Genomic DNA, 25,462 nt, shown 5'->3' on the forward strand with positions numbered 1-25,462 from the left:
TGCAGAAATCGACTGTATAACTGACATTCTCATGTTTGCATTCTGCAGCAGTGGGTTTACGATTAGGGATAATTTCTTTTTGCATGCAAACTTCATGTAAATGATATGCATTTTATAATTGCACCAAATACAAAATCCAAGTTGAAGCTGAATAATATTTAAATTAAATTTAAATGCAAAGATAAATTATTTGTATTCATTGATCATCCTTAGTAGTGATAATTAGGGATGCACATTCGAATTTTGCAGAATTGAAGTTTCTGATCGGAAAACTGAATTTCCAATCAGAACTCGGAAATCAGAAAATGGAGCTCAGAAATCGGATTTCTGCAGAATTACTGCATTACTGCAATTCAGTAATTTTAGCCCAACTACAGAACTCAAAATCAATGGACCAATCAGAGAATGTAGAGTCAACTCGGAAGTATTTGGCCAATCAGAGAATGCAAAAAAAAAAAAAAAAGACCCAAAAAAAAACCACTACTTGGAAATCGGAAACCGATCGGAAATCCGTGGAATCGGTTATCGGTATTGGTGAAAATCGGAAATTGACATTTCCGACCATCCCTGTAATGCACTGCTGCATGCATTTATTACAAAACGCATGGCAGCCTCATTGTCAGTGAATGGGATCAGCACCTCAACAGAGAGTAACATAGGTATGTTGCAATTTAAATGCACATCCATCTGCATTGCATAATGTAAATGAAGCTTTAGGATTAATACATATTAAGATCTTAAAAATCATGTTGGTTATGTAGCACATTTTTATAACAATTTGCATGCCACCCACCCTTTCCTTTCTTCCTCCCATCTCCAATCCTTCCTCCCTCTATAGACATGGGATACAATAAATAAAAAATAAGGGACCAAGGTGTTAATCTCAGATCTAGACTTAGTAGACTTAATGGTACAATGTAGAATGGTTCTGAAGTAAAACGCAAACACTGATAACCCACCAGTTCTAAGAACATAGACAAAAGTCTTATGTGCAATCACATATATAGAATTTGGCCACCTGATGCTGCTGGGGGAGGGGATTGAGAGGAAACAAAGGCTACGTCTATACAAAAAAGGTACAAGGAAAAATGGCCACAGAATAGCAGCAATACAGTATTTTTAATTTTACAGATTCTGTTATTCATTAAAGTAGGATATCTGTAATTTTACTGACATTCTATTACACCCCTCTGTACCCAAACTCTCACAACCCCCCCCCCCCCCCCCTGCCCAAAATAACCTTATATCGATGCCTAATAAGAACCCTCCCCATCTATGCTTCAGGCCTCGTTTCCACTATCGCGAATCCGCATGCGTCTTGCGTATGCGAATTCGCATAGACAATATAAGTGAATGGGCCTGTTTCCACTTATGCGTCTGCGGGAGCGTTTTATTGTGCGGAGAAAATCTGCACGGAACACCCTGCAGAATTTGCCTGCGTGTTGAATGCAGGCGAATCGCACACAATGTATTTAATAGGGAAATCGCATGCGTTTTCCCCATGCGTTTTTTTGCCGTGAATTCGCATAGGTACCAATGTAAATTCACACAAGCAGTGACATGGTTAAAATCGCATATACCCTCACCTATGCGAATTCGCGGCAAAAACGCATGCGGAATCGCATCCGCATGCGATTTCATCAGCGGTGGAATCCAGGCGATTCCGCACCGCAATAGTGGAAACGAGCCCTAAAAAGAACCCTCCACTAACTAGACAAGACACAGAACATTTATATTGTGCTTTTCTCCTGGTGGACTCAAAGCGCAGACTGTTACATACACATAGTTACATAGTTATTTTGGTTGAAAAAAGACATACGTCCATCGAGTTCAACCAGTCTGTTTAATAAAAGGCATCTTAAGTGCTAACCAATGCTGCTATCTACAATGAGCCTGTGGGTAATCATCTTTACTACTGGCAGACAAGAGAAAAAAAAATAAGATAGTAGCAGCAGACAGCACCAACTGCCACAATCTAAACACACCCACTAACAATGTGATAGGGTAAGTGCTGTCCAACTTCATAGGTGGGGGTGTGTCTAGCACCGAATTGTTTTGGTTGTATGGGGCAGAGCATCAGTGTTCTGGCTTTGGGGGGGACAAAGCCAAATGCAAACAAAAGGTGGGCTTGCCAGAGGAGGGGGCCTGACATAAAAAAAATAGTCAGGGCAAGTGAGTGCAGCCCGAGACCCACATCCCGTAAAATTTTGTTAAATATATATGCACAGAGAGAAATACTCTTGCTTGGTGGTTGGAAAAAGACATTATTTCCCATAATGCAACAAGGTTCATAGACAGGAAACTATCATGACCATGGTTATGAAATCACACGGTGGGAGGAGTTTCACTACAATATAAGCCATGGTTTGAGAAACAAAGATTTCTTGTGGGAAAGGGGGTATCAGCTAATCCTGGGGTAAAGTCTCTCTTTAAGGAAATTATCAATAATGTGAACATTTAGGATTGATTGGGCCCATAAGCGTTTGTTTTAATGCAATATAATCTGAATAATCTGTAGTTATGATCGTAATGTTTTAATTAGGATTGCATATTTTGTCGCAATTACAATTTGGACGTTCAATTAATTTTTGTGTGATCCATTCATAATTAGTTTGCAGTAGGTAGTGTGTAGCAATGGCTGGAAGGTGTAATGGTTAAGGGCTCTGCCTCTGACGCAGGAGACCAGGGTTTGAATCTCGGCTCTGCCTGTTTAGTAAGCCAGCACCTATGAAGTAGGAGACCTTAGGCAAGTCTCCCTAACACTGCTACTGCCTATAGAGCGCATCCTAGTGGCTGCAGCTCTGGCACTTTGAGTCTGCCAGGAGAAAAGCGCGATATAAATGTTATTTGTCTTGTCTTGTCTAGTGTCCCATATGCACTGGGCAGTGTATATATAGAAGACTCCTGTATATACAGGGGAGCGTCCTGTAGTGGTGTTATACAGTGTGTAGGCTGAAGATAAAAATGGTGGTGGAGCTGCTCTCTGGAAGCCACTGGATAATGGTGCAAGTATCTGTATAGATAAGGGGTGGGGGGGGGGGGGGGAGAAGAAAGAGGAGAGCGCACTCAGAAGGGTAGCAGTTGTCCCTGGCAGAATGATCTCACATTTAGGACTTTAATTAGTTAATTAAACATACCATAACTGGCTTCATTGCAGTCTATAAAAATATATTGATCAGTTTGTTGTTAAGGTGCAATATGCACACAGGTCTTCTAGGTGGCAGCAAAGTACCCATCCAAAAAAAAACATAAATAAATTAAAAAAAAGGGACAAACGTCTCAAGCACAAAAAAAAAAAAAAAAAAAAAAAAAATATCACCAACAGTTGATGCACAGGCACTGACAAAAAAGCATAACATTAATAGTAAACATGAAAGCATAATGGGAAAAAAAATTACATAGATAAATACAAAAAAATTTTTTAAATTGTGATATAATCATATATACAGAAAGGCAGATTGTGTCACTGTATCCAACCAGAAAATTATAAAATCATAATATGGATTCTAGTTCACCATATTTTCAATTGCAACATTCAGACCATCTGGTGTTAAAGTTTCTAACTGTAAAATCCAAAAGGTCTCTCTTTTACAGAAATTCATAAAACGGTTGAATTTGTTTCTATCAAAAATGTGTTCTAAGATGGTGATCTTCATTAAGGAGGGGTCTCTTTCATGAAATTCATCAAAGTGTTTAGGGACACTGTTTTGAATAGCCCTTTCTGATGTTTTCCCTGTGCTTGTTAATACGTTTATGCAATTTTTGTTTGGTGCAGCCTATGTATTGTAAGTTGCAAGGGCATTCTAACAAATAGATTACATAGGCCTCAATTCACTAAGATCATGCTGGAAATAATAAGGCAAGAGAAAACTTACCTCCACCAGTGAGAGAGTTATCTTAACTCTTCATTCCTTAAAGAGAGTCTGAAGCGAGAATAGATCTCGCTTCAGACCTCATAGCTAGCAGGGGCATGCGTGCCCCTGCTAAAACGCCGCTATAGCGCGGCTTAACGGGGGTCCCTGTCCCCCACACACCCCCTCCGTGCAGCGGGAGTGCGCTTCCTGGTTGGGGCAGGGCTAACCGCCGCAGCCCTGCCCCCATGCGCGTCTGTCCAGACGCGTATCTCCGCCTCTCCCCCGCCCCTCTCAGTCTTCCTTCACTGAGAGGGGCGGGGGAGAGGGCGGCGATGCGCGTCTGATAGACGCGCTGGGAGGCAGGGCTGCAGCCGTTAGCCCTGCCTCCAGGAAGAGTTTTCCCTACGACCATTTTACGACCAACTTTTGCGGGGGGTTGGGCTGGGGGTGAAGGGACCCCCGTTAAGCCGCGGGATAGCGGCGTTTTAGCAGGGGCACACGTGCCCCTGCTATATATAAGACCTGAAGCGAGATTTAGTCTCGCTTCAGTGTCTCTTTAAGTTACCTCCTCTGTAGTTAATTTACCTCCTCTGTAGTTATTTTCACATGCAGTTAATTAACAGCCTGCCTTTAACTCTGGAGTTATTTTAAGGATTGAAGAGTTAACTTAAAGACAGAAGAGTTAACTTTAGGTTTGCCTGAGGTAAAATGTTTCCTGAATACTACATGCCTTATCACCATGGTAACAACTCTAGAAGAGTTAATAAAGACAGGAGATAATCTTAGTGAATTGAGGCCATAGTCTGATTTACAGGTCAGGCGCTGGTTGATTTGCCAGATGTTGTTGATGGATGATTTATACTCCTTTCGGCCATTTTGCATATTTTTGCAATATAGACATTTTTTTTTTCCTCTGCAGCAGAAAGAGACGTTCTTTGTTGTATTTGTTAGTGTACAGGTCCTCTTCTCCTGCTTTTCCTTCAGTCTACTAGGTGCCACTATATTTCGTATGGTTTTTGCTCATCTATGGGTGATTTTAAGTTTTGGTGGGAGTATTGTTTTGAGTAAGGGATCATTAAGTAGGAGGCCCCAGTGCCCCCTTACTCAAAACAATACTCCCACCAAAACCTAAAATCACCTATAGACAAGCAAAAACCATACGAAATATAGTGGCACCTAGTAGACTGAAGGAGAAGCAGTTATACCCACATGCATTGGCAAGCTTGTTACCTTTGCTAACCAATCACAGTCTGTTTTATTGTATTTAAATGTACTGAACACTTGTACAAATGGTTTTCGCCGGAAGAAAGGAGAAAGCTTCTCTCCAGAAACGCATTGCGTAATAAACATTTTATTATTTTTTCAACCAAACTCGGACTTTGCCGTGTATCCTTTCTGCACGCACTGCACCTTCCAGGAACCTTCAGCAGCACGTTCTATCCCCACACACAGTGAGAGTTCAGAGTGCGGCTAACAAACCTGCACACATAGCCTCCAGGCACTACATATAGCAAGACCCAGTGAGCGGCCATCTATGGAGATCAGCTGATGTGACCGATCCTGTTTGAAAGTACCACTGCTGCCTGCGTCCCCGGCATAGAGAGGGACGATGCTAGACTGCTGACAGACCCATATGGACTAGTCAGTCAGACCTAAAGGTGAGATCATTCCCCCGCTGGCTTGCCAGGGACAACTGCTACCCTTCTGAGTGCACTCTCCTCTTTCTCCTCCTACCCCCCCCCCCACCCCTTGTTTATACAGATCATTTTTAATTACGCACAATTACGAGTAATTTTATGCTGACTTTAGCGCTTCAGAGCAAAGACCCTATACGTGCTATAGTCAAATACCATTTTGCCTTCCCATTTTCAAAATCTATTATCACAAAAACTACAAGGCAATTTTTGTGGCAATAGAATGGTGGGGGCTTTGCTATTAACCGTTTAAACACTTCACTCCAAAGGCGTTTTTACCCAAACGGACAAGAGCGATTTTCACCTTTCAGTGTGCATCCCATTCATTGGCCGAAAGCTCAATCCCTACTAATCACGATAAAATGATCTATATCTTGTTTTTCCACCACCAATTTAGCTTTTTAGGGATGATATTTGTTTTCAGTAATGACTTTATTTTCTATGCATTTTAAAAGGAAAAAACGGAAAAAATGAAAAAATACACTATTTCTCCAATTTCATATCCTATAGTTTTAATATAAACACTGCTATTGTGCAATGTGCATAAACCCCACACATTTTATCTGCCTATTTGTTCTGGTTATCACAATATTTTAATTATGTCCCTAGTACAAATATGGTGACAAAATAGTATTTGGAAATAAAAGGTGTATTTTTTCTTTGGTGTTTTTTTCCCCACTATTTTCATGATCATGGGAATGCACATGCACGTGCGGGAGCGCGCACAGTGGCAGCAGCACTGTCTGACTTATACAAAATTTGTGCTCATTACTAATAATCTGATCCAAAATACAATTGTTCAATAAAAATAGCTCCTTTCATGGCCACCAATCCGAGCACTTTGCTGGAAATCACGGAAGTGCCATAATTTCACTTCTATTCCCAAAGCAATCACAAAAGATAGTCAGTAGCCTTAAAGAGACACTGAAGCAAAAAAAGAAAATTATGATATAAGAAATTGGTTGTGTAGTACGGATAATTACTAGAACATTGGTAACAAAAAAAAAAAAACTTCTCATTTTTATTTTCAGTTTTACAGCTTTTTTTTTTTATATAACATTGCATCATTCTCTAATACTTGCAATTTACACACTACGCAGCATTCTAAATGTTTTACAGAACAGGCAGTGAACTTTTAACCTGTCCTGAACTTTTCTCTTCAAAAGAAAAAAACAATACAGTTGAGATAAAAAAAAACATCAGGAATCAGAGCTCTCTGTGACTTCGAAAGTGGTAGAGCTCAGTGGCTATTTGCATAGATAACAACTGGAGTTTCTTAACTCTTTCTGAACTGGAAACAAATATTAGACTTATGTCTCTGCTTCTAATGCTTTATTTCTTAGCTGTACTACACAACCAATTCATTATATCATAATTTTTTTTTTTCGCTTCAGTGTCTCTTTAACCACTTCCCGACCGCCCAACGCGCAGAGGCGGCCGGAAAGTGGACCCCGCAAGGACCAGCTCATGCCCAAAGGCGGCGGTCCTTGTAGGGGCATGGGTGGCGCCATCGCGTCATTCGTGATGCGATCGGCCGCCGGGGACTGGCTCCGCCCACCTCGCGCTGTAACCCGCCGGCCGTTTGGAAGCGCCGGCGGGTTACTAGCACCCAGATCGCCGCATACAAAGTGTATAATACACTTTGTAATGTTTACAAAGTGTATTATACAGGCTGCCTCCTGTCCTGGTGGTCCCAGTGTCCGAGGGACCACCAGGGCAGGCTGCAGCCACCCTAGTCTGCACCCAAGCACACTGATTTCCCCCCCCCCTGCCCCTTGATCCCCCCTAGCACCCCTCAGACCCCCCCCGCCCACCCCCCAGACCACTGTTTGCACCCAATCACCCCCCTAATCACCCATCAATCACTCCCTGTCACTATCTGTCAACGCTATTTTTTTGTATTCCCTAAACTGCCCCCTGCTCCCTCCTGATCACCCCCACCCCTCAGATTCTCCCCAGACCCCCCCCCCCTGTGTACTGTATGCATCAATCCCCCTGATCACCCGTCAATCACCCATCAATCACCCGTCAATCAGCCCCTAACCTGCCCCTTGCGGGCAATCTGATCACCCACACACACCAATAGATCGCCCGCAGATCCGACGTCAGATCACCTCCCAAGTGTGGTGTTTACATCTGTTCTCTACACTAAACACCCACTAATTACCCATCAACCCCCCATCAATCACCCCCTATCACCACCTGTCACTGTTACCCATCAGATCAGACCCTAATCTGCCCCTTGCGGGCACCCAATCACCCGCCTACATGCTCAGATTGCCCTCAGACCCCCCCTTATCAATTCGCCAGTGCAATATTTACATCTGTTCTTCCCTGTAATAACCCACTGATCACCTGTCAATCACCCATCAATCACCCCCTGTCACTGCCACCCATCAATCACCCCCTGTCACTGCCACCCATCAATCAGCCCCTAACCTGCCCCTTGCGGGCAATCTGATCACCCACCCACACCAATAGATCGCCCGCAGATCCGACGTCCGATCACCTGCCAAGTGCAGTGTTTACATCTGTTCTCTACCCAAAACACCCACTAATTACTCATCAATCACCCCCTGTCACTGCTACCTATCAAATTAGACCCCTATCTGCCCCAAGGGCACTCAATCACCCGCCCACACCCTCAGAACGCCCTCAGACCCCAGCCCTAATCACCTCACCAGTGCATTGCTTGCATCTATTCCCCCCTCTAATCACACCTTGAGACACCCATCAATCACCTCCTGTCACCCCCTAGCACACCTACTCATCAGATCAGGCCCTAATTTGCCCCGTGTGGGCTCCTGATCACTCGGCCAAACCCTCAGATCCCCCTCAGACCCCCTTACGATCACCTCCCCAGTGCATTGATTGCATCTATTTTCCCCTCTAACCACCCCCTGAGACACCCATCAATCACCTCCTGTCACCCCCTAGCACTCCTATCCATCAGATCAGGCCCAATACAACCTGTCATCTAAAAGGCCATCCTGCTTATGACCAGTTCCACAAAATTCGCCCCCTCATAGACCACCTGTCATCAAAATTTGCAGATGCTTATACCCCTGAACAGTCATTTTGAGACATTTGGTTTCCAGACTACTCACGGTTTTGGGCCCCTAAAATGCCAGGGCGGTATAGGAACCCCACAAGTGACCCCATTTTAGAAAAAAAGACACCCCAAGGTATTCTGTTAGGTGTATGGCGAGTTCATAGAAGATTTTATTTTTTGTCAAAAGTTAGCGGAAATTGATTTTGATTGTTGTTTTTTTTCACAAAGTGTCATTTTTCACTAACTTGTGACAAAAAATAAAATCTTCTATGAACTCGCCATACACCTAACGGAATACCATGGGGTGTCTTCTTTCTAAAATGGGGTCATTAGTGGGGTTCCTATACTGCCCTGGCATTTTAGGGGCCCTAAACCGGGAGGAGTAGTCTTGAAACAAAAATGACCTGTGAAATCCTAAAGGTACTCATTGGACTTTGGGCCCCTTAGCGCAGTTAGGGTGCAAAAAAGTGCCACACATGTGGTATCACCCTACTCAGGAGAAGTAGTATAATGTGTTTTGGGGTGTATTTTTACACATACCCATGCTGAGTGGGAGAAATATCTCTGTAAATGGACAATTGTGTCTAAAAAAAAAAAAAAAAAAACAATTGTCATTTAGAGAGATATTTCTCCAACCCAGCATGGGTATGTGTAAAAATACACCCCAAAACACATTATACTACTTCTCTTGAGTACGGCGGTACCACATGTGTGGCACTTTTTTACACCCCAAGTGCACTAAGGGGCCCAAAGTCCAATGAGTACCTTTAGGATTTCACAGGTCATTTTGCGACATTTGGTTTCAAGACTACTCCTCACGGTTTAGGGCCCCTAAAATGCCAGGGCAGTATAGGAACCCCCCAAATGACCCCATTCTAGAAAGAAGACACCCAAAGGTATTCCGTTAGGAGTATGGTGAGTTCATAGAAGATTTCATTTTTTGTCACAAATTAGCGGAAAATGACACTTTGTGAAAAAAAAACAATTAAAATCAATTTCCGCTAACTTACGACAAAAATAAAATCTTCTATGAACTCGCCATACTCCTAACGGAATACCTTGGGGTGTCTTCTTTCTAAAATGGGGTCATTAGTGGGGTTCCTATACTGCCCTGGCATTTTAGGGGCCCTATACCGTGAGGAGTAGTCTTGAAACAAAAATGACCTGTGAAATCCTAAAGGTACTCATTGGACTTTGGGCCCCTTAGCGCAGTTAGGGTGCAAAAAAGTGCCACACATGTGGTATCGCCGTACTCAGGAGAAGTAGTATAATGTGTTTTGGGATGTATTTTTACACATACCCATGCTGAGTGGGAGAAATATCTCTGTAAATGGACAATTGTGTGTAAAAAAAAAAAATCAAACAATTGTCATTTACAGAGATATTTCTCCCACCCAGCATGGGTATGTGTAAAAATACACCCCAAAACACATTATACTACTTCTCCTGAGTACGACAATACCACGTGTGGCACTTTTTTGCAGCCTATCTGCGCTAAGGGGTCCAAAGTCCAATGAGCACCTTTAGGCTTTACAGGGGTGCTTACAATTTAGCACCCCCCAAAATGTCAGGACAGTTAACACACCCCACAAATGACCCCATTTTGGAAAGTAGACACTTCAAGGTATTCAGAGAGGAGCATAGTGATTCCGTGGCAGATTTCATTTTTTTTTTGTCGCAAGTTAGAAGAAATGGAAACTTTTTTTTTTTTTGTCACAAAGTGTCATTTTCCGCTTACTTGTGACAAAAAATAATATCTTCTATGAACTCACTATGCCTCTCAGTGAATACTTTGGGATGTCTTCTTTCCAAAACGAGGTCATTTGGGGGTTATTTATACTATCCTGGAATTCTAGCCCCTCATGAAACATGACAGGGGGTCAGAAAAGTCAGAGATGCTGGAAAATGGGAAAATGCACTTTTTGCACCATAGTTTGTAAACGCTATAACTTTTACCCAAACCAATAAATATAGGCTGAATGGGTTTTTTTTTAAATCAAAAACATGTTTGTCCAATTTTTTTCGCGCTGCATGTATACAGAAATTTTACTTTATTTGAAAAATGTCAGCACAGAAAGTTAAAAAAAATCATTTTTTTTGCCAAAATTCATGTCTTTTTTGATGAATATAATAAAAAGTAAAAATCGCAGCAGTAATCAAATAGCACCAAAAGAAAGCTTTATTAGTGACAAGAAAAGGAGCCAAAATTCATTTAGGTGGTAGGTTGTATGAGCGAGCAATAAACCGTGAAAGCTGCAGTGGTCTGAATAGAAAAAAAGTGCCTGGTCCTTAAGGGGGGTAAAGCCCACGGTCCTCAAGTGGTTAAACACTGACTTTACACTCTCTTCGCCATGTTGGTTGTACCCAAAATAATAGTTCCAAATAAGACATAGTCTACATTGTCATATTTAACCAGTTCTTAGATTGTTTATCCAAATATATTTTGTACTATAACAATGCTCTTATTTTCACCTAGTCTAGGTTCACAGTGGTGAGTTGTGGTGCGGCGTAACTGCTGTATTCTAACGCAGCTTGATGCACGCAATGCATCACCTATGAAATGTTCACTATAAAGGCCTATGGCATGTCGATACATTACTCTCTATTTTCAATGACACATGAGGCAGCGGTAATATCCACAGTACTTCCTCATTTATTTAAGGTTTTCTGCATTTTTCCCGCATGTGGGTATATTGCAGAAAAAAAGTGCAGAAACAGTCGGAAAACAGATTTAAAAAAATAAAGTTGCGAAAAAATGGCCAAGAAAGTTTAAAAGTCCAGCAAATGCAGCGCTCAAGGCTCCAGCCTAAATTTAAGTCAATGGGAAAATATAATGGGCAGAATATATCCCCAGGTACTTGTAGGTGATATAAAATTGGAAGTTTAAGCAGAAATAATGCGTCCTTTTTCATTGTAAATGTAAATTTTTTTCTTTCAATTACCGACTTTTGCGGAACATTTTCTGCAATACGTGCACCTTTTTCTGCACTTTTTCAGCGTCCAGACAAAACATGCAAAAAATTGTTAATGTCAAGATGGTCTAATTTTGGTCGAACATTTACCACAAGTGCATACATTGATTTTGAATAGAGCCTATTGTGCTTTGTTTGTCATGTGTCACAGTGCACCCTTTTTCAGTCACCGGTGGCCCCACAGCATATCCCACACTATTTTAGTTAGCAGTGGCAGTAACAGACAGAACCTCAATTTGTCTACTCCCAGGACGCACAATACATGAAATAGTCTTACCAGTTAAAGATGCAGTTCCTGTGGGCGACAGCATGCAGTGTTGTGCGAACCTTTGCTTTGCCAACATCTACCACTAGTTGTGGATAGTAGCATAAATGGATAAAAAAAATGCCAGTAAGTCAATCGTTTGGTATTACAACATGTAAAAACAGCTTTCTTTCCAGCCGGAAATGTCCGTAACAAGGTATTTGACAGAGTAAACAGTCACACAAGCTACAAAGCAATCTGCTTCTGTACCGATCCTCACAGGTTGTCTGCAGGTTCATTAGCATGCAGCCTCTGTTTGCCATCCACCAGCCTCATGTCATGACATGAGAGATACTCTGCCACTTGCCTAATGGCCCTTTTTTGCCACCCCTGGATCCCCAGCTCTACTTATTTTAGCCCTTCAGCAACCTCTCTGTTGCACAGCCCACTGACTTCTGAGAGATACAATGCAATTGCTCCAGGTTAGCCTATTAATCCTGCTGGTCCTAAGACCTGGCCTGGCTTTGCAGGGTGTCAAATGTAGAGGCCCTCTCTTCTCCCAAATCATGCCAATCCTGGATCCAAATAAACCTGTGCACCAGTGGAACTGATAACTGAGGCCTCTTTTCCACGAACTGTTGAGCTGTGTGCTCAGCAAGCAGTTGCCAGGCAGCAGCGAGCAGTTACCAGGCAGCAGCGAGCAGTTACCAGGCAGCAGTGAGCAGTTGTGAGAGTTTGATAGGCATTTCACTGCCTATAAACAATTTGGGCTCTATTCATAAAAAAGTTGTGGCGAAAAAACTCCTGGAGGGAAAATACCGCAGCGGCATTTTAGACTTCTGGGTGGTCATTCAAAAAAATGTTGCCAGCTGCGATGCAAGTGCGGAGATCTCCCGCTGAAGGCTGGCGGTAAGCTGTCGGAAGGCATGCGGAAACACTTCAGCCGGCAGAGTCCCTCCGTGCACTGCTCTCTCTGGGAGGTCTGTCCCATTCACTTGTATGTAATCCGCAAAATCAGAGGAAGCGGTATTTCCCGTCCACATAACGCTTCCTCTAAACTTTATGAATGGCCATTTTGTTACTTTTTTCTAGATAAATCTAGAAGAACACTGGATAGGGCGGAAATTTCTCGCTCTGCTGGGGGATTGTAGATTTTCATGCGGGAACAGCTTTTATGAATGCCCACTTTGCTAAATGGACAGGAAAATCCACTGTTTTGAGCGGAAAACTTGCGGTAACCTTTTATGAATAGAGCCCTTTGTGGAAAAGAGGACTAAGGATGATCAATGAGATCAAATAATGCATGCAGGATCATGTTAATTTCATATGCAAATGTATGCAGGTTGAAAATGGACCAATCAAGTCTCACCAAGGTTTAAATTGATTGGTCCATTATCAAGGTCCATATATTTGCATCCAGAATTTACATAATCCTGCATGAAATTATAATTATTTGCACCTCATTGATCATCCATACTGATAACCTGCACCAGCAATCTTCTGGGACCTTTTCCTTCAGACTGGGTGCACACATAGCAGAAATGCTAACGCTGTGTTTTTGCCTCTAATGAAAGTCTATGGACTGCAGGAAACAAACGCATATAAAAACGCATATGCATTTTGGATGCGTTTTTAAAGGTGTGTTTTTAAAAACGCTGGTTTTGTTGCATAATATGCAGGAATGCTGGCAAAACTCACATAATGAAAGTTAATGGGAACGCAATGGTATGCATTTTTCATGCATTTTCGATGCGTTTTTCGATGCGTTTTTTCCCAAAAATATTTTTTTTACTGTATTTTCGCTTCCTGTTGTCTTCCAAGGGATTTGCATAAATAAGAATATAAAAACGCATGCAAACTGCAAACGCATTTAAACGCATGCAAAATGCATGAAAAAAGCATTGCAAATGCACCAGAAATGCAGTAAAAACGCACAAAACATTAACATAAAACATGACATAAAACGCAGCATTTCATGCTATATTATATGTGAACCCAGCCTCAAACACAGACCAATTTCCAGCATATCATTCACGTGCATCATGTGCATCTTACAACTTACACATTAATTCACTCTGATTTAATGTCATTCATTTACACATTTATGTAGGTTGATTGATATTGATATAGAAATATGCAGCCCTTTAGGAACTATGGACCTGATCCACAAAAGGTCAGTAAATGCACCATGTGTTGGGGTAATGCACACGTTGCTATGGTAATGTATGTTAGGCCACGTGATACCAAAGCAATGCTAATGGTGCTAACAGTGTAATTGGGGTTGCTCCCCTGCTATTAGTACTAGTAAAACTGCTATGTGCTGTCTTCACACCGCACATTCATGCGTCAGGCTCATGTTAGTGTAAGTGGTACACCACATTCAGGCCCAGTGCACACCAAAACCGCAAGCAGATCCTCAAAGCGCTAGAGGATTTTGCAGCAGATTTCAGAGCGATTCTATGCATGTTTAGAGACATTTTCTAAACATGCCTAGCATTTTCTAGAGCATTTCTGTGTAGCAAATTTCATATATTGTTACAGTAAAGCTGTTACTGAACAGCTTCTGTAACAAAAACACCTGGAAAACCGCTCTGATCTTGCATTTTTCAGAGCGGTTTGAGCTTTTCCTGTTCTTTACATTGAGGCAGAAACGCTTCTGCAAACCGCAAAAGTGCTGCAGGCCCCACGTTTGTGGTTTGCTAAAAACGCAAACCACCAGTGTGCACCAGCCCATTAAAATACATTAGCCAAGCGTTTTCCAAGGCGGAAGCGGTTTGCGGATCACTTCAAAAAAAGCTTGGTGTGCACCAGGCCTTACAGATACCATTATACATTTTTTTCAATGGCTTATACTTAACCACTTCAAGTGTTTAGGTTTTACCCCTTAGGCCCAATTTACAAGGGCCTGTTTGCACTACACGCAGATTGGATGCAGAATGGATGCAGAAAAAACTGTCTCCAATGAATGCCTATGGACCTGTGTCCACTAAACGCAATTTTTCTGATGCAGATTTTCCCATAGGCATCCATTGGAGTCAGTTTTCTGCATCCATTCTGCATCCAATCTGCGTGTAGTGGAAACAGGCCCCTAATTAGTTAGTAAGCGTTTTGTTTTTCTTCACCATAGCAGTGCATTGTGAAAAAGATTTCAGTTAAACGTGTTAAGTGGAAACTGTGCCATAGGAACACATGGGCATTACTTTGAAAATCAGTTGTCCTTTCAGTTATAATATAACTGAGAGCAATTAATTAAGTGTAAATAGGGCCTTAAAGAGAACCTGAACTGAAAATAAATACACAGGTCATACTTACCTCCTGTGTAGTCTACTCCTCAATCTCTTTCTCCTCTCCTGCGTCCCATTTGTCCACTGTGATCAATGGAATTCTCTGTCCTCCGTTTTAAAAATAGTCATTACTCCATAACAGCTTCCTGGTCAGCACACTGTTAAACTGTAATATCGCCCACATGAGCCATAGGGAAACATGGGCATTACCTTGCACATTCAGTTGTAACTGACAGCTGCTGATATATAACTGACAGCAACTGGTATATTTCAGTTCTGTCAAAATATTGTCATAACTGGAAGGGATCACTGAAAATGGTAAACTTCTGAGAGGAACTGATGTTGAGGTTAGTATGTAATATTCATCTGCAGTGTGAGAAAACGCGGAAAAGCCGCCGCGTGTACTCACAGCAAAGCGGCTGATTCCGCGTCCAACGCGGCGGTCTGCAAGCGGAAGCGTGCATCTAGTGACATGGCAGAACGCGGAAAAGCCGCCGCATGTAATGACAGCAAGGCAGCTGATTCCGCATCCAGCGCGGTGGTTTGCACGCAGCAGCGTGCAGCTAGTGTGGTTGAGCCTGTTAGTTCACACAGGTTTAGGAATACACGCGCGCGCGCGCTGAAAGGCAGAACTTTTATGATGGCCAAGGAGGGATCAGCTGACCAGGCCGGTCAGCTGACCTCAGAGCTGGTAGCCATTGGTTAATCACTTCAGGGTGGCGCCAGAGAGCAATGTACTATATATGGTTACTGCTGGCCATTCTCAAGTTGTCTGCCGTTGCGATCACTACGTGGAAGCACTCAGACCTTAGTCAGATCCAACAGTGTGTTTGAACCAGGAGGACCTGGGAATTCACACTGAGCCAGATTACTTGTGTTATTATTCTGTTATACTTCAGACTAGTTCCAGGGTGTAGAGACCACGGACCTCACACCCAAGACTAGGGAACTTGTGTTATCATTCTGTTATACTTCAGACTAGTTCCAGGGTGTAGAGACCACGGACCTCACACCCAAGACTAGGCATTGTTTGTTATTTGTTATGACCTGTTGCTTTCCTGACCATCCCTCTGCGTTCTGATTTGGTACCATGCATATCTGATATCTCGTTGCCAATCCCTGCCTGACTTGGATACCGAATCAGCCTTCTGTCTTTGTACTTCATCTGTCTGTGTGTTGCCGACCTGGCTTGCCTGACCTCGAGAGCTATCTCTCTCCACTTAAGAGATAGTCTCCAAGATCAGTCAGTGACATTCACCTTCAGGTGTCACTCACTATCTGGTCCTTCCTACCTTCAGTCTGACTCCACCCCTTGGAGAGTCTCAGGCTGCTAGAAGGTTTCTGTACCCTCCATAGCAGTATCTTCTGTACTGCTTAGGGTCACTTGTTCATCAGGTGGGTTGCTCAAAGTCATACTGTTACACCAATTACTCACCATATATATACATCTAGAGGTGTCCAGAGGTTAGCACTATATCTGTATTATTGGTGATTCTGCAGATCATCCATAATCAGGTATAGATCTGTATTCTTGGTGATACTGCAGATCACCAATAATCAGATTCTCTCTGTGTGTTGACACCGATCGTTACATGCAGCTATGGCATGTGTTTATTTTAAGGTTCTTGAAAATGTTGGCATATCAGCTGTGTCACTATTGATATAGCAATACATTTTTATTACCTGCGGCATCAAAGTGATAAAGATATTGGGTTTTTTTTTCAGAACAAACTAGGCTTTTGTGTGGTTGGTACTTTTTTTTTCCAAGTATGTTTTAATTAAACAGGCACTTTATCAAGGAAAATTAGGCCTAAAAGCCCCTTCCTAATTTTTACATGACAAGTGTGACAGTTGCAAACCACCTCACATACATTACTTGGCTCATCCTAGCTAAGATTATTGCATACATGCCACATTTCGTTACTAGTTGGGCATGTAGCATACAGTTATCAACAGCCTGTGCCTCTGTAGTGATTGCATTTGATCACTAGGGCACACAGTTTGAGGCCTCCAGTTCTGTACAGATGCATTGCTAGGCATGAATCTTAAAGGGAACCCGAGGTGAGAGGGATATGAAGACTGCCATATTTATTTCCTTGTAAACAATGCCAGTTGCTTGGAAGCCCCGTTGATCTTCTGGCATAAGTAGTGTATGAGTCAGAACCCTGGAACAAGCATATGGCTAATCCAGTAAAACTTGAGCTAGCTGAGTCAGACTACCTGATCTGCTGCATGCCTGTTCAGGCTCTATGGCTAAAAGTATTAGAGACACAAGATCAACAGGACTGTCAGGCAACTGGTATTGTTTAAAAGGAAATAAATAAGGCAGTCTCCTTATCCCACTCACATCGGGTTCCCTTTAAGGCCATGTATAGGTGAGACAAGGGATGAATTAGTCTGGAAGGGTTTAATACGTAACAAAAAAAACTTCATTTTTTAATAGGACACTGTAATTTAAAAAAGAAAAACTTTTTTCCCCCTTGTAACTTTATGTGAATGATTGCTGGTAGCAGCAATCATTCACTATTGGATGAGTACATGAGCATGCACATGCATAAGCTTGTGCATGTGCACAAGCCGCATGGACACGCATATGAAAACACACTTAGGGTGCGTGCCACTACACAATCGCACAAGCTGCTTTTGGATGTGAGTAGATAGTTTGGACATGAGAGTGGTTAATAATGGCCACAATGTATTTGCTAGAGAACAGAGGCGCCAACAGGATAAAAAGTGATAAAAACTTTAAAATTGCTATGGAGGCAGTGGTGGACTTACCTTTGGAAAGCAGACACGAACAACTGTCTGAATCAAACAATTGAATTTATGAAGAGTACCCCAAGAAATGCAACGCGTTTCGCAGGCACGGCCCGCTTCATCAGGCAAGAGAATAGGGGACAAAAAACAGTAGCTCGGTAGAAACACGAATAGCGCCTCACAGAGCTACTTGTTTCTACCGAGCTACTGTTTTTTGTCCCCTATTCTATTGCCTGATGAAGCGGGCTGTGCCTGTGAAACGCGTTGCATTTCTTTGGGTACTCTTAATCAATTCAGTTGTTTGACTCAGACTGTTGTTCGTGTCTGCTTTCCAGGAAGTAAGTCCACCACTGCCTCCCTAGCAATTTTAAAGTTTTTATCCCTTTTTATCCTGTTCGCGCCTCTGTTCTCTAGCAAATACACTGTGTCCACCCCTGGAGGGGTGACCTACCCCTACCTTTCCGATCTACAGAAAGCAACATCTTATTCCTAAATGAGGACAGGATAGGTATAATCTCCTCACCTGTATTAACAGCCTGAGTGGTAACCCTTGTTTGTGAGTATATATATTGTATCTCACTGTTTATCATTTACACGTTATCCTGTACATACTACACTATTTTGGGCTCTCGGCGTCTCCCTTTTATAATAATGGACACAAGATCTCCTTGGGTATGTAGACTGAATACAGGCTGATGATGGGCATTTGTGCTGACATGTCATCTATGAGAAGAATATAGGTTTCTGCTTCTCTACTTCTGATTGATCAATAGAAGAATCAATTTTTTTTAAAACAAAAATATTATGTTGATCGATGCTGTGGCTGCAAATCACCTGCTGAGTCATGTTTCTCCTTGACCACCCATAACAGCACACAGACCCACCCCTCAGTGTGTTAATGGATGATGGTGTAGATTTGCAAGGTAGCTCTGCCCCCCATGGTGCCGCTGGAGTTGATAGAGCAGGGTCCAAAAGCAGCAGTGTGTTGCGTGCATGAAATCATTGATGTCTATGAAAGAATGCAGCTGAGTCAACTCCAAGCCTGTTGAAAAAAAATGTAGAAGCCCCAGGTGAGTAAGCCTTAAGTGACCCTTTAAAGCTTGGGTTGTGATTGACTAGTAGTTTTTTTAAGATTTATGGAGTGGGTGTTAACCTGTTTGCATTGGAAACACAATGGTGGATTTGAATTGGTAATCATGTTAACAATCATTTTAGATTATCATTTTAGAAATGTCATGTGGCCCAACTAACCAATGAACATTATTCTTCTAAGAAATGTATTGGATGTCCATCGGCTTGTTAAAGGTTCACTCCCTAAGGCCTAGTGCACACCAGAGCGTTTTGGCTGCGGTTTGCGATCTGCTTGCGGGTGCGGATCCGCTTGGGTAATGTATTTCAATGGGCTGGTGCACACCAGAGCGGGAGGCGTTTTGCAGAAACGCATACTCTCGGGCTGCTGCAGATTTTGGATTGCGGATGCGTTTCTGCCTCAATGTTAAGTATAGGAAAAACGCAAACCGCTCTGAAAAACGGCACTTCAGAGCGGTTTGCCAGGCGTTTTTTGTTACAGTAGCTGTTCAGTAACAGCTTTACTGTAACAATATATGAAATCTACTACACCAAAAACGCTTTCCAAAACCGCAAAATGCTAGCTGAAACGCTACAGAAAAATAAGAAAAAGCGTTTCAAAATCTGCTAGCATTTTGCGGATCTGCTAGCGTTTTTTGGTGTGCACCAGGCCTGAGTGCCAGAAGCTTGAGTTCCCTGGTAATCATAACCTTCTCTGAAACCTATTTATGATATGAATAGTATTTAGGTTCTTAGAATTCCTGATTGTATCCTTGGGAGAACATTAAATGCAGCACTAGCAATGTGTCTCAGCACAACTTTAACCACTTGAGGACCTAGCCTTTACCCGCCCTTAAGGACCAGCGCTGTTTTTTCAGATCTGTGCTGGGTGGGCTCTACAGCCCCCAGCACAGGTCGAGTGACAGGCAGAGCGACCAGATCGCCCCCCTTTTTTCCCCACTAGGGGGATGATGTGCTGGGGGGGTCTGATCGCTTCTGCATGCTGTGGGTGGCGGGGGGGGGGGGGGCACCTCAAAGCCCCCTCCACCGCAAGATTCCCCCTCTCCCTCTCCTCCCTCCCTGCCCGAGAGATCGGAGGCTGCAAAGGAATGGATCTGTCCTGTGCAGCCTCTAACAGGCTCCCCGCTGTCATGTGACAGCGATCCCTGGCCGCTGATTGGCTGGGGATCGCTGATCTACTACAACGCTGCTACTGTAGCTGCGTTGTAAAAATGTAAACAAAGCGGATTATTTCCGCTTGTGTTTACATTTAGCCTGTGAGCCGTGATCGGCGGCCCGCAGGCTATTCAAGGAGCCCCCAGCCGTGAAATGACAGGAAACAGCTGCTCGCGTGAGCGGCTGTTTCCTGATTAATTAGCCTGCAGCCGGCGATGCAGATCTGCGTCGCTGATCCTGCAGCTGCCACTTTGCCGACGCGCGTTATGAGTGCGCGGTCGGCAAGTGGTTAACCACTTGAGGACCGTAGGCTTACCAAGTGACCCTAGTACTCTAGTGACCAAGCTACTGTATATTTTACAATTTAGGCCACTGCAACTTTAAGGCCTCGCTGCAGGGCTGTACAACTCAGCACACAAGTGACCGCCCCCTTCTCTGCCCAACAACAGAGCTTTCTGTTGGTGGGCTGTGATCGCTGCTAGAATGTTTGTTTATTTTTTTATATATATTTATTTATTAGTTTTTTTAAATATAGCATTTTTTATTATTTTTGCTTTCTCTCCCTCTCTCCCCCACCAGCCAATCACAGCGAACACTTCTGAGCTTCCCAGTACAGCGGTGCCGTAGATCGCAGCACTGTATGGTGTAAATAGATGGTGGTTTCGGCGTCTAACCGTCTCCTAGTGGCGATCGTCGATGGGACTGATGATGGAGCGGAACTCCGTCATTCAAGCGGAGATGCACGCATCAGCATGCGCCATTTCCAGTCTTCAGACTGGGTTTTTGTGACTATACTTGTTGTGGGTGTGAAGATTATTATGTCTACACTTGTTTTATGGCCCTTGCAAGATGGGAGATGGGTGAGAGCCACCAAAAAAAAGGATGTGAACATTGGGGGCCTAACCAAAGGTTTGTTTGCCATGATTTGTAGTTTCGCCCCTGGTTCATAATGGATCATGTTACTCTAGTTTGCTATATGCATGCTTTGAGTTACAGTCTATGTCCAGTCTCCATTACAATTCACACTCATAATAGTGTGGGGGGTTATGCAATTAACCACTCTGAGCCTAGCCTAATAGGATGACTGTCTTAGTATTCAAATGTGAGATAAAAATCTGCTTTATAATACACGTTTATAAATACATCCCTTATTGCAGAACAAAGTAAGTTTAGGTTCACATTCAATATACTGTAAATGCTAAACCAATGCTAAACCCATATTTAGATGACCTCCAGTTGGAAAGAAAGATGCTCAGGTTTTACCAATTGTTTATGAGTCATAACAAATTAAGTCAAAAAATTGATTAAGAACTTGAAATTAGAAATTCAAAAAATTCACTGAAACTAAAATTTTTGAAATTATTATATGTTGATCACCTTAAATTTATGCCAGGAAAAAGTTACCACTTACATATAGTCATAACATTTCAATGTTTAAAATGTTAATTAAATATACTCTGTTGAAAGTCTTATTTGTAGACATTAAAAAATTAGAGTAAATTCTGACTAAATTACTATTCTGAAATGTATTGCACATAATGGAAAACAGGTACCATTTTATTTGCTGAAAAAACCTAAAACACGTAAAATGCTAATACTGATACGCATATTCTCCATGATATTCTGACAGCATAACCAAATAAAGTTAATAGACATCATGAATATGTAATTAATGTGCATCCAAATGCAAGTTCATTTTAAGTGCAGTTATAATTTATCTTAAGCAGTTTGTTTGAATAGCATTTTTAGTATAATTGTACTGTCAAAAAAGCACCTGAGACAGATACATATCAATTTAATAGCATTATTTTATTCATGATAGAGCACTGGTAAAAAATAAATTGCATAATTTTCATCAACTTGTTTATGTAAAAGAGCATTTAATGAAAACTCCTCAAAGAGAAGCAAATGTGCAAAAAGGATAGCGGAAAATAAAATCCTTTAACTTAAATAAAGCTGGTGGGTGACGGGGAGAAGAGAAGAGCTAAGCACGGAGGTAGGGAGCCATTTTACCCATGTAGTTCTCAGCTGATCCACTGTGCAAGGCCCCTTTCAGACGGGCAGCTGAACTGCACATTTGCAGAGTAGTGCAGCCTCCTGTCTGCCTCCCACCATTGCAATTCGGTTGCAATTTATATGCTGCCGAATTGCAGTGGTTGTAGCTCCACGCGTGTCAAGCATTGACATGCAGTGGTGTAACTGAGCAGCAGAGAAATGCAACATGTTGAGTCTGAGTGTGGCTGTGGCACTCAGATCTCACTCCCAATGGGGTGGGGGAACCTGTACAGTGCCGGCACCGGGCGCTAACAAGCACTTGGCCGGTGCAGGAGAGCAGCTGACAGGCGGTGATTTCACCGCTTGTCAGCTGTCTATGTCAAAGGCCCTTAAGACTTTAGGTCACAGGAAATTTTGTCTGCCAATATATCTATGCCACAGATGTCTAAAAGATGTTCTATATAAAGTGTTTAGCTCAACACCAACTTTTTACTTTGCTTGAAATATGCAAATAATTCTACGCTGATGTTACTGCAAATGAATGCAGATTGATAATGGAACAATCAAATGTTTTCACTGCAATTTTTAATTTGTTTATTTTACAAAAGATTAATAATTAGCATAATTCTCAATCATCCCAAATGTATTGACAATCCCTACTGACTTATGTGGACTTTGTGAAAGACATTTAATAAACACTGTATACAATGAACAGAGGCGCCAAAAGTATAAGATTAGATTAAATGAGCTTAAAAACCAACTTAAATGGCAAAATTGAAGGAGGAAGTGGTGGTCTTACCTCCCTCAAGCAGACACGACAACGACTGCGATTCAGACAGTCAAACACATTTATTAGGAACTCCAAAAAGAAATGCAACATGTTTCGCAGGTTCAACCCCGCTTCATCAGGCAATATAGGGAGGAGTATCAAACAATCTGCACAAGGATTCAAATTAAGTGCCTCTGCCTCTGTCACAGAGGCGCTTAATTTGAATCCTTGTGCAGATTCTTTGTTTGGAGACTGCTTTCTGCCACTGCGGGAGTCTTTAGCAGTCTTCTGGAGCCTGAGTGCTTTCAAAGACGGGCCTTTCTATACTGCACATGTGCGAGCATGCTCTCTTGCAAACTCGTGCATGCCCAGTATGGAGCACTTGGGCTCCTGAAGACTGCCAAAGCATCCCGTGATGGGGGATTTAAACGGGGGATCCTACGATGGAATTAGAGGACCTTGAGAGGAACAGGAAGATTCTATAGGACCCAGGTCCTCCCCTCTCCTTGGGTGAGTTGTTTTTTATTTTTGCAATTATTTCAGGCTCACACTAAAACTATTTAAAATCAAAATTATGCATCGTCCTTACAACAACTCATGAATCTCATGAGACTCACACCCTGCACTAATTGCCTCCTCCCGCGTGTGCACATGCGGGGCCCCATCACGTGTGCACATGCAAGTGCTCATGCACATGCACTCTTGTGCACTCATCTTACAAGTAAATTAATCAAATCAGATTTGTTTCATTGTAATGCAAATTATTGATGCCAGAGACCACAAAGCTCACAAATTAGAGTATTGAGTAATTGAGTAATTGTGTGTTAGCATTAGAAAAAGTGGGTGGAACCAAAACCAGCCAAATACATATCCGGGCAATGCCGGGCCATCAGCTAGTCTTCTAAATTTAGAAATATAAAGCACAGTTAAAAATGATAGATCAGTTCATAGTTATACATATAGTTAGTTTGCTAGAAAATAAACATCTGTATAACAAGTTCAACCAGAAAAAAAGAACAGAAAAAAGATCACTGTGCACATATCCCAGTTGATCCAGAGGAAGGCAAAAAAAAAAAAAGGTTTGGGCCAATTTTCCTTAAAGCGGAATATAACCCATCATTTCTTCTTTGCTCTAAAACATTATTTACAGCATATTATATGCAACCAGCATTTTTTTTACTAGACCAGCAATCAAAGGGTTACACACAGAGCTTGAAAGTTCAGTGCAGTGAAATGTGGACGCATCCGAAGTTGTAAATTATGTTATCTTGTGTTTACTTAAATGTATCAAGTGAGGAATGTGACACATTCTCTGACTGTGGAGAAGCAGCTCGACACAGACAGAGAGTCAAAGCATGTCCGCCTTCAATGCATAATGAATAAAACCAGTTATTAATAAAATGAAAGGCAACTCACAAAGCAAAAAACTGTACTTTTGGGAATCTAAAATTTCTAAATGAATAATAATACTTATGCACAAATGCAAATATGATAACCGTTTGGCATATAAAAAGTAGGAAAACATGTTTTTATTGAATATTATGTCAGGGTTTTAAACTGCTTTAAACGGGGGAGAATTCCTTCCTGAATACCGAGTTCAATGGCCAAAAATGAGAGAAACAAATTAAACAATGTAACTTTAGGAAAACACACTAAAGAATGTTGAGATGCTTTTCTTACTTATTGAGAGTAGCAAAAAAAAAAGCACCACAGAATACAATGATTCTGCTTGAGCCACATCTGCTTGAGTCATAAGTGGAACTAATTTGGCATTTCTTACGCTACTGCTGGCCCTTTCAGAATCCTCTATAATAAAACATAACTGTCCCTGCGTCATCCTTCCTGTCCCTGGCGGTGTATCCGTGTTTTTTTTGTACTGTGCTCATTTTTAAATGGACTTAGGTCAACTAGTCTTGATATAATGCACCAAATGGGTTGACAAATATATATGTTATTCTTTTGGTAAAGGGGGGGGGGGGGGTGCTCTTCTGCAACACAAATGAAATTCAGGGAACTTGCTGTGTGATAGTGAAGATCAGTAAAAGCAAAACTCAGGTAAATACAAATACTTGATAATGTCAAAGCTGAACTCTTCTGAGATTGTAGAACTTAAATGAAATGTGGCAAATTGCAAAAGAGTAAAGACTCATTCATCACTCTGCGACGATTATATGACACTCGTAAAAGGGAAAGCCTACTACATACTATAAGAGAAAATTGAAATTTGGAAAAGGAAAAGAAAAACTAATAAAAGTGACAAGTACTGCTTGTACTCTAAAATAAATAAATGAAAAATGTAAACCATTAAACCTTGTAAAAGAAGTGTTCCTTTAAAGAGACTATTAACTTATTTCAAATGTTTCTACTTTTGCTATGGGGAAAGTGCAAGCTATATATTGTAAATATTATATTATCTAAAATGTTATTATCCAAAAGCTGTAGCTGTATAAGACTCTTTTATAGCAAAAAAAAAAATGTTTGAAGTCATAAAGCCACATATATCTTCAAAACATGCACTACGTCCTTAGAAGTGCCTTTTAATTTCATTCCTTCACTTACTCTAAAACCTTAGATGCTCTACACTGATGTTTATGGCA

The 25,462-nt window shown here is 41.9% G+C and overlaps 1 protein-coding gene across 6 annotated transcripts in view; it reads right to left on the reverse strand.

The window, feature by feature from the left end:
• The window catches only part of CNTNAP2 (contactin associated protein 2), a 2,604,396-nt gene that overhangs the window by 2,430,823 nt on the left and 148,111 nt on the right, over positions 1-25,462 (reverse strand). Inside the window, exon 1 of one of the 6 annotated variants that reach the window (XM_068236341.1) lies at positions 11,850-11,931. The exons of the other annotated variants lie outside the window; for them this stretch is intronic. Within the exon in view, the coding sequence (XP_068092442.1) occupies positions 11,850-11,916 (67 nt within the window). The 5' untranslated portion in view covers positions 11,917-11,931. Of the gene's footprint in view, positions 1-11,849; positions 11,932-25,462 lie in introns of those variants that run through there. 6 annotated transcript variants of the gene reach the window in all.

Source organism: Hyperolius riggenbachi, chromosome 5, assembly GCF_040937935.1.
Source record: "Hyperolius riggenbachi isolate aHypRig1 chromosome 5, aHypRig1.pri, whole genome shotgun sequence".
Classification (NCBI taxonomy): domain Eukaryota; kingdom Metazoa; phylum Chordata; class Amphibia; order Anura; family Hyperoliidae; genus Hyperolius; species Hyperolius riggenbachi.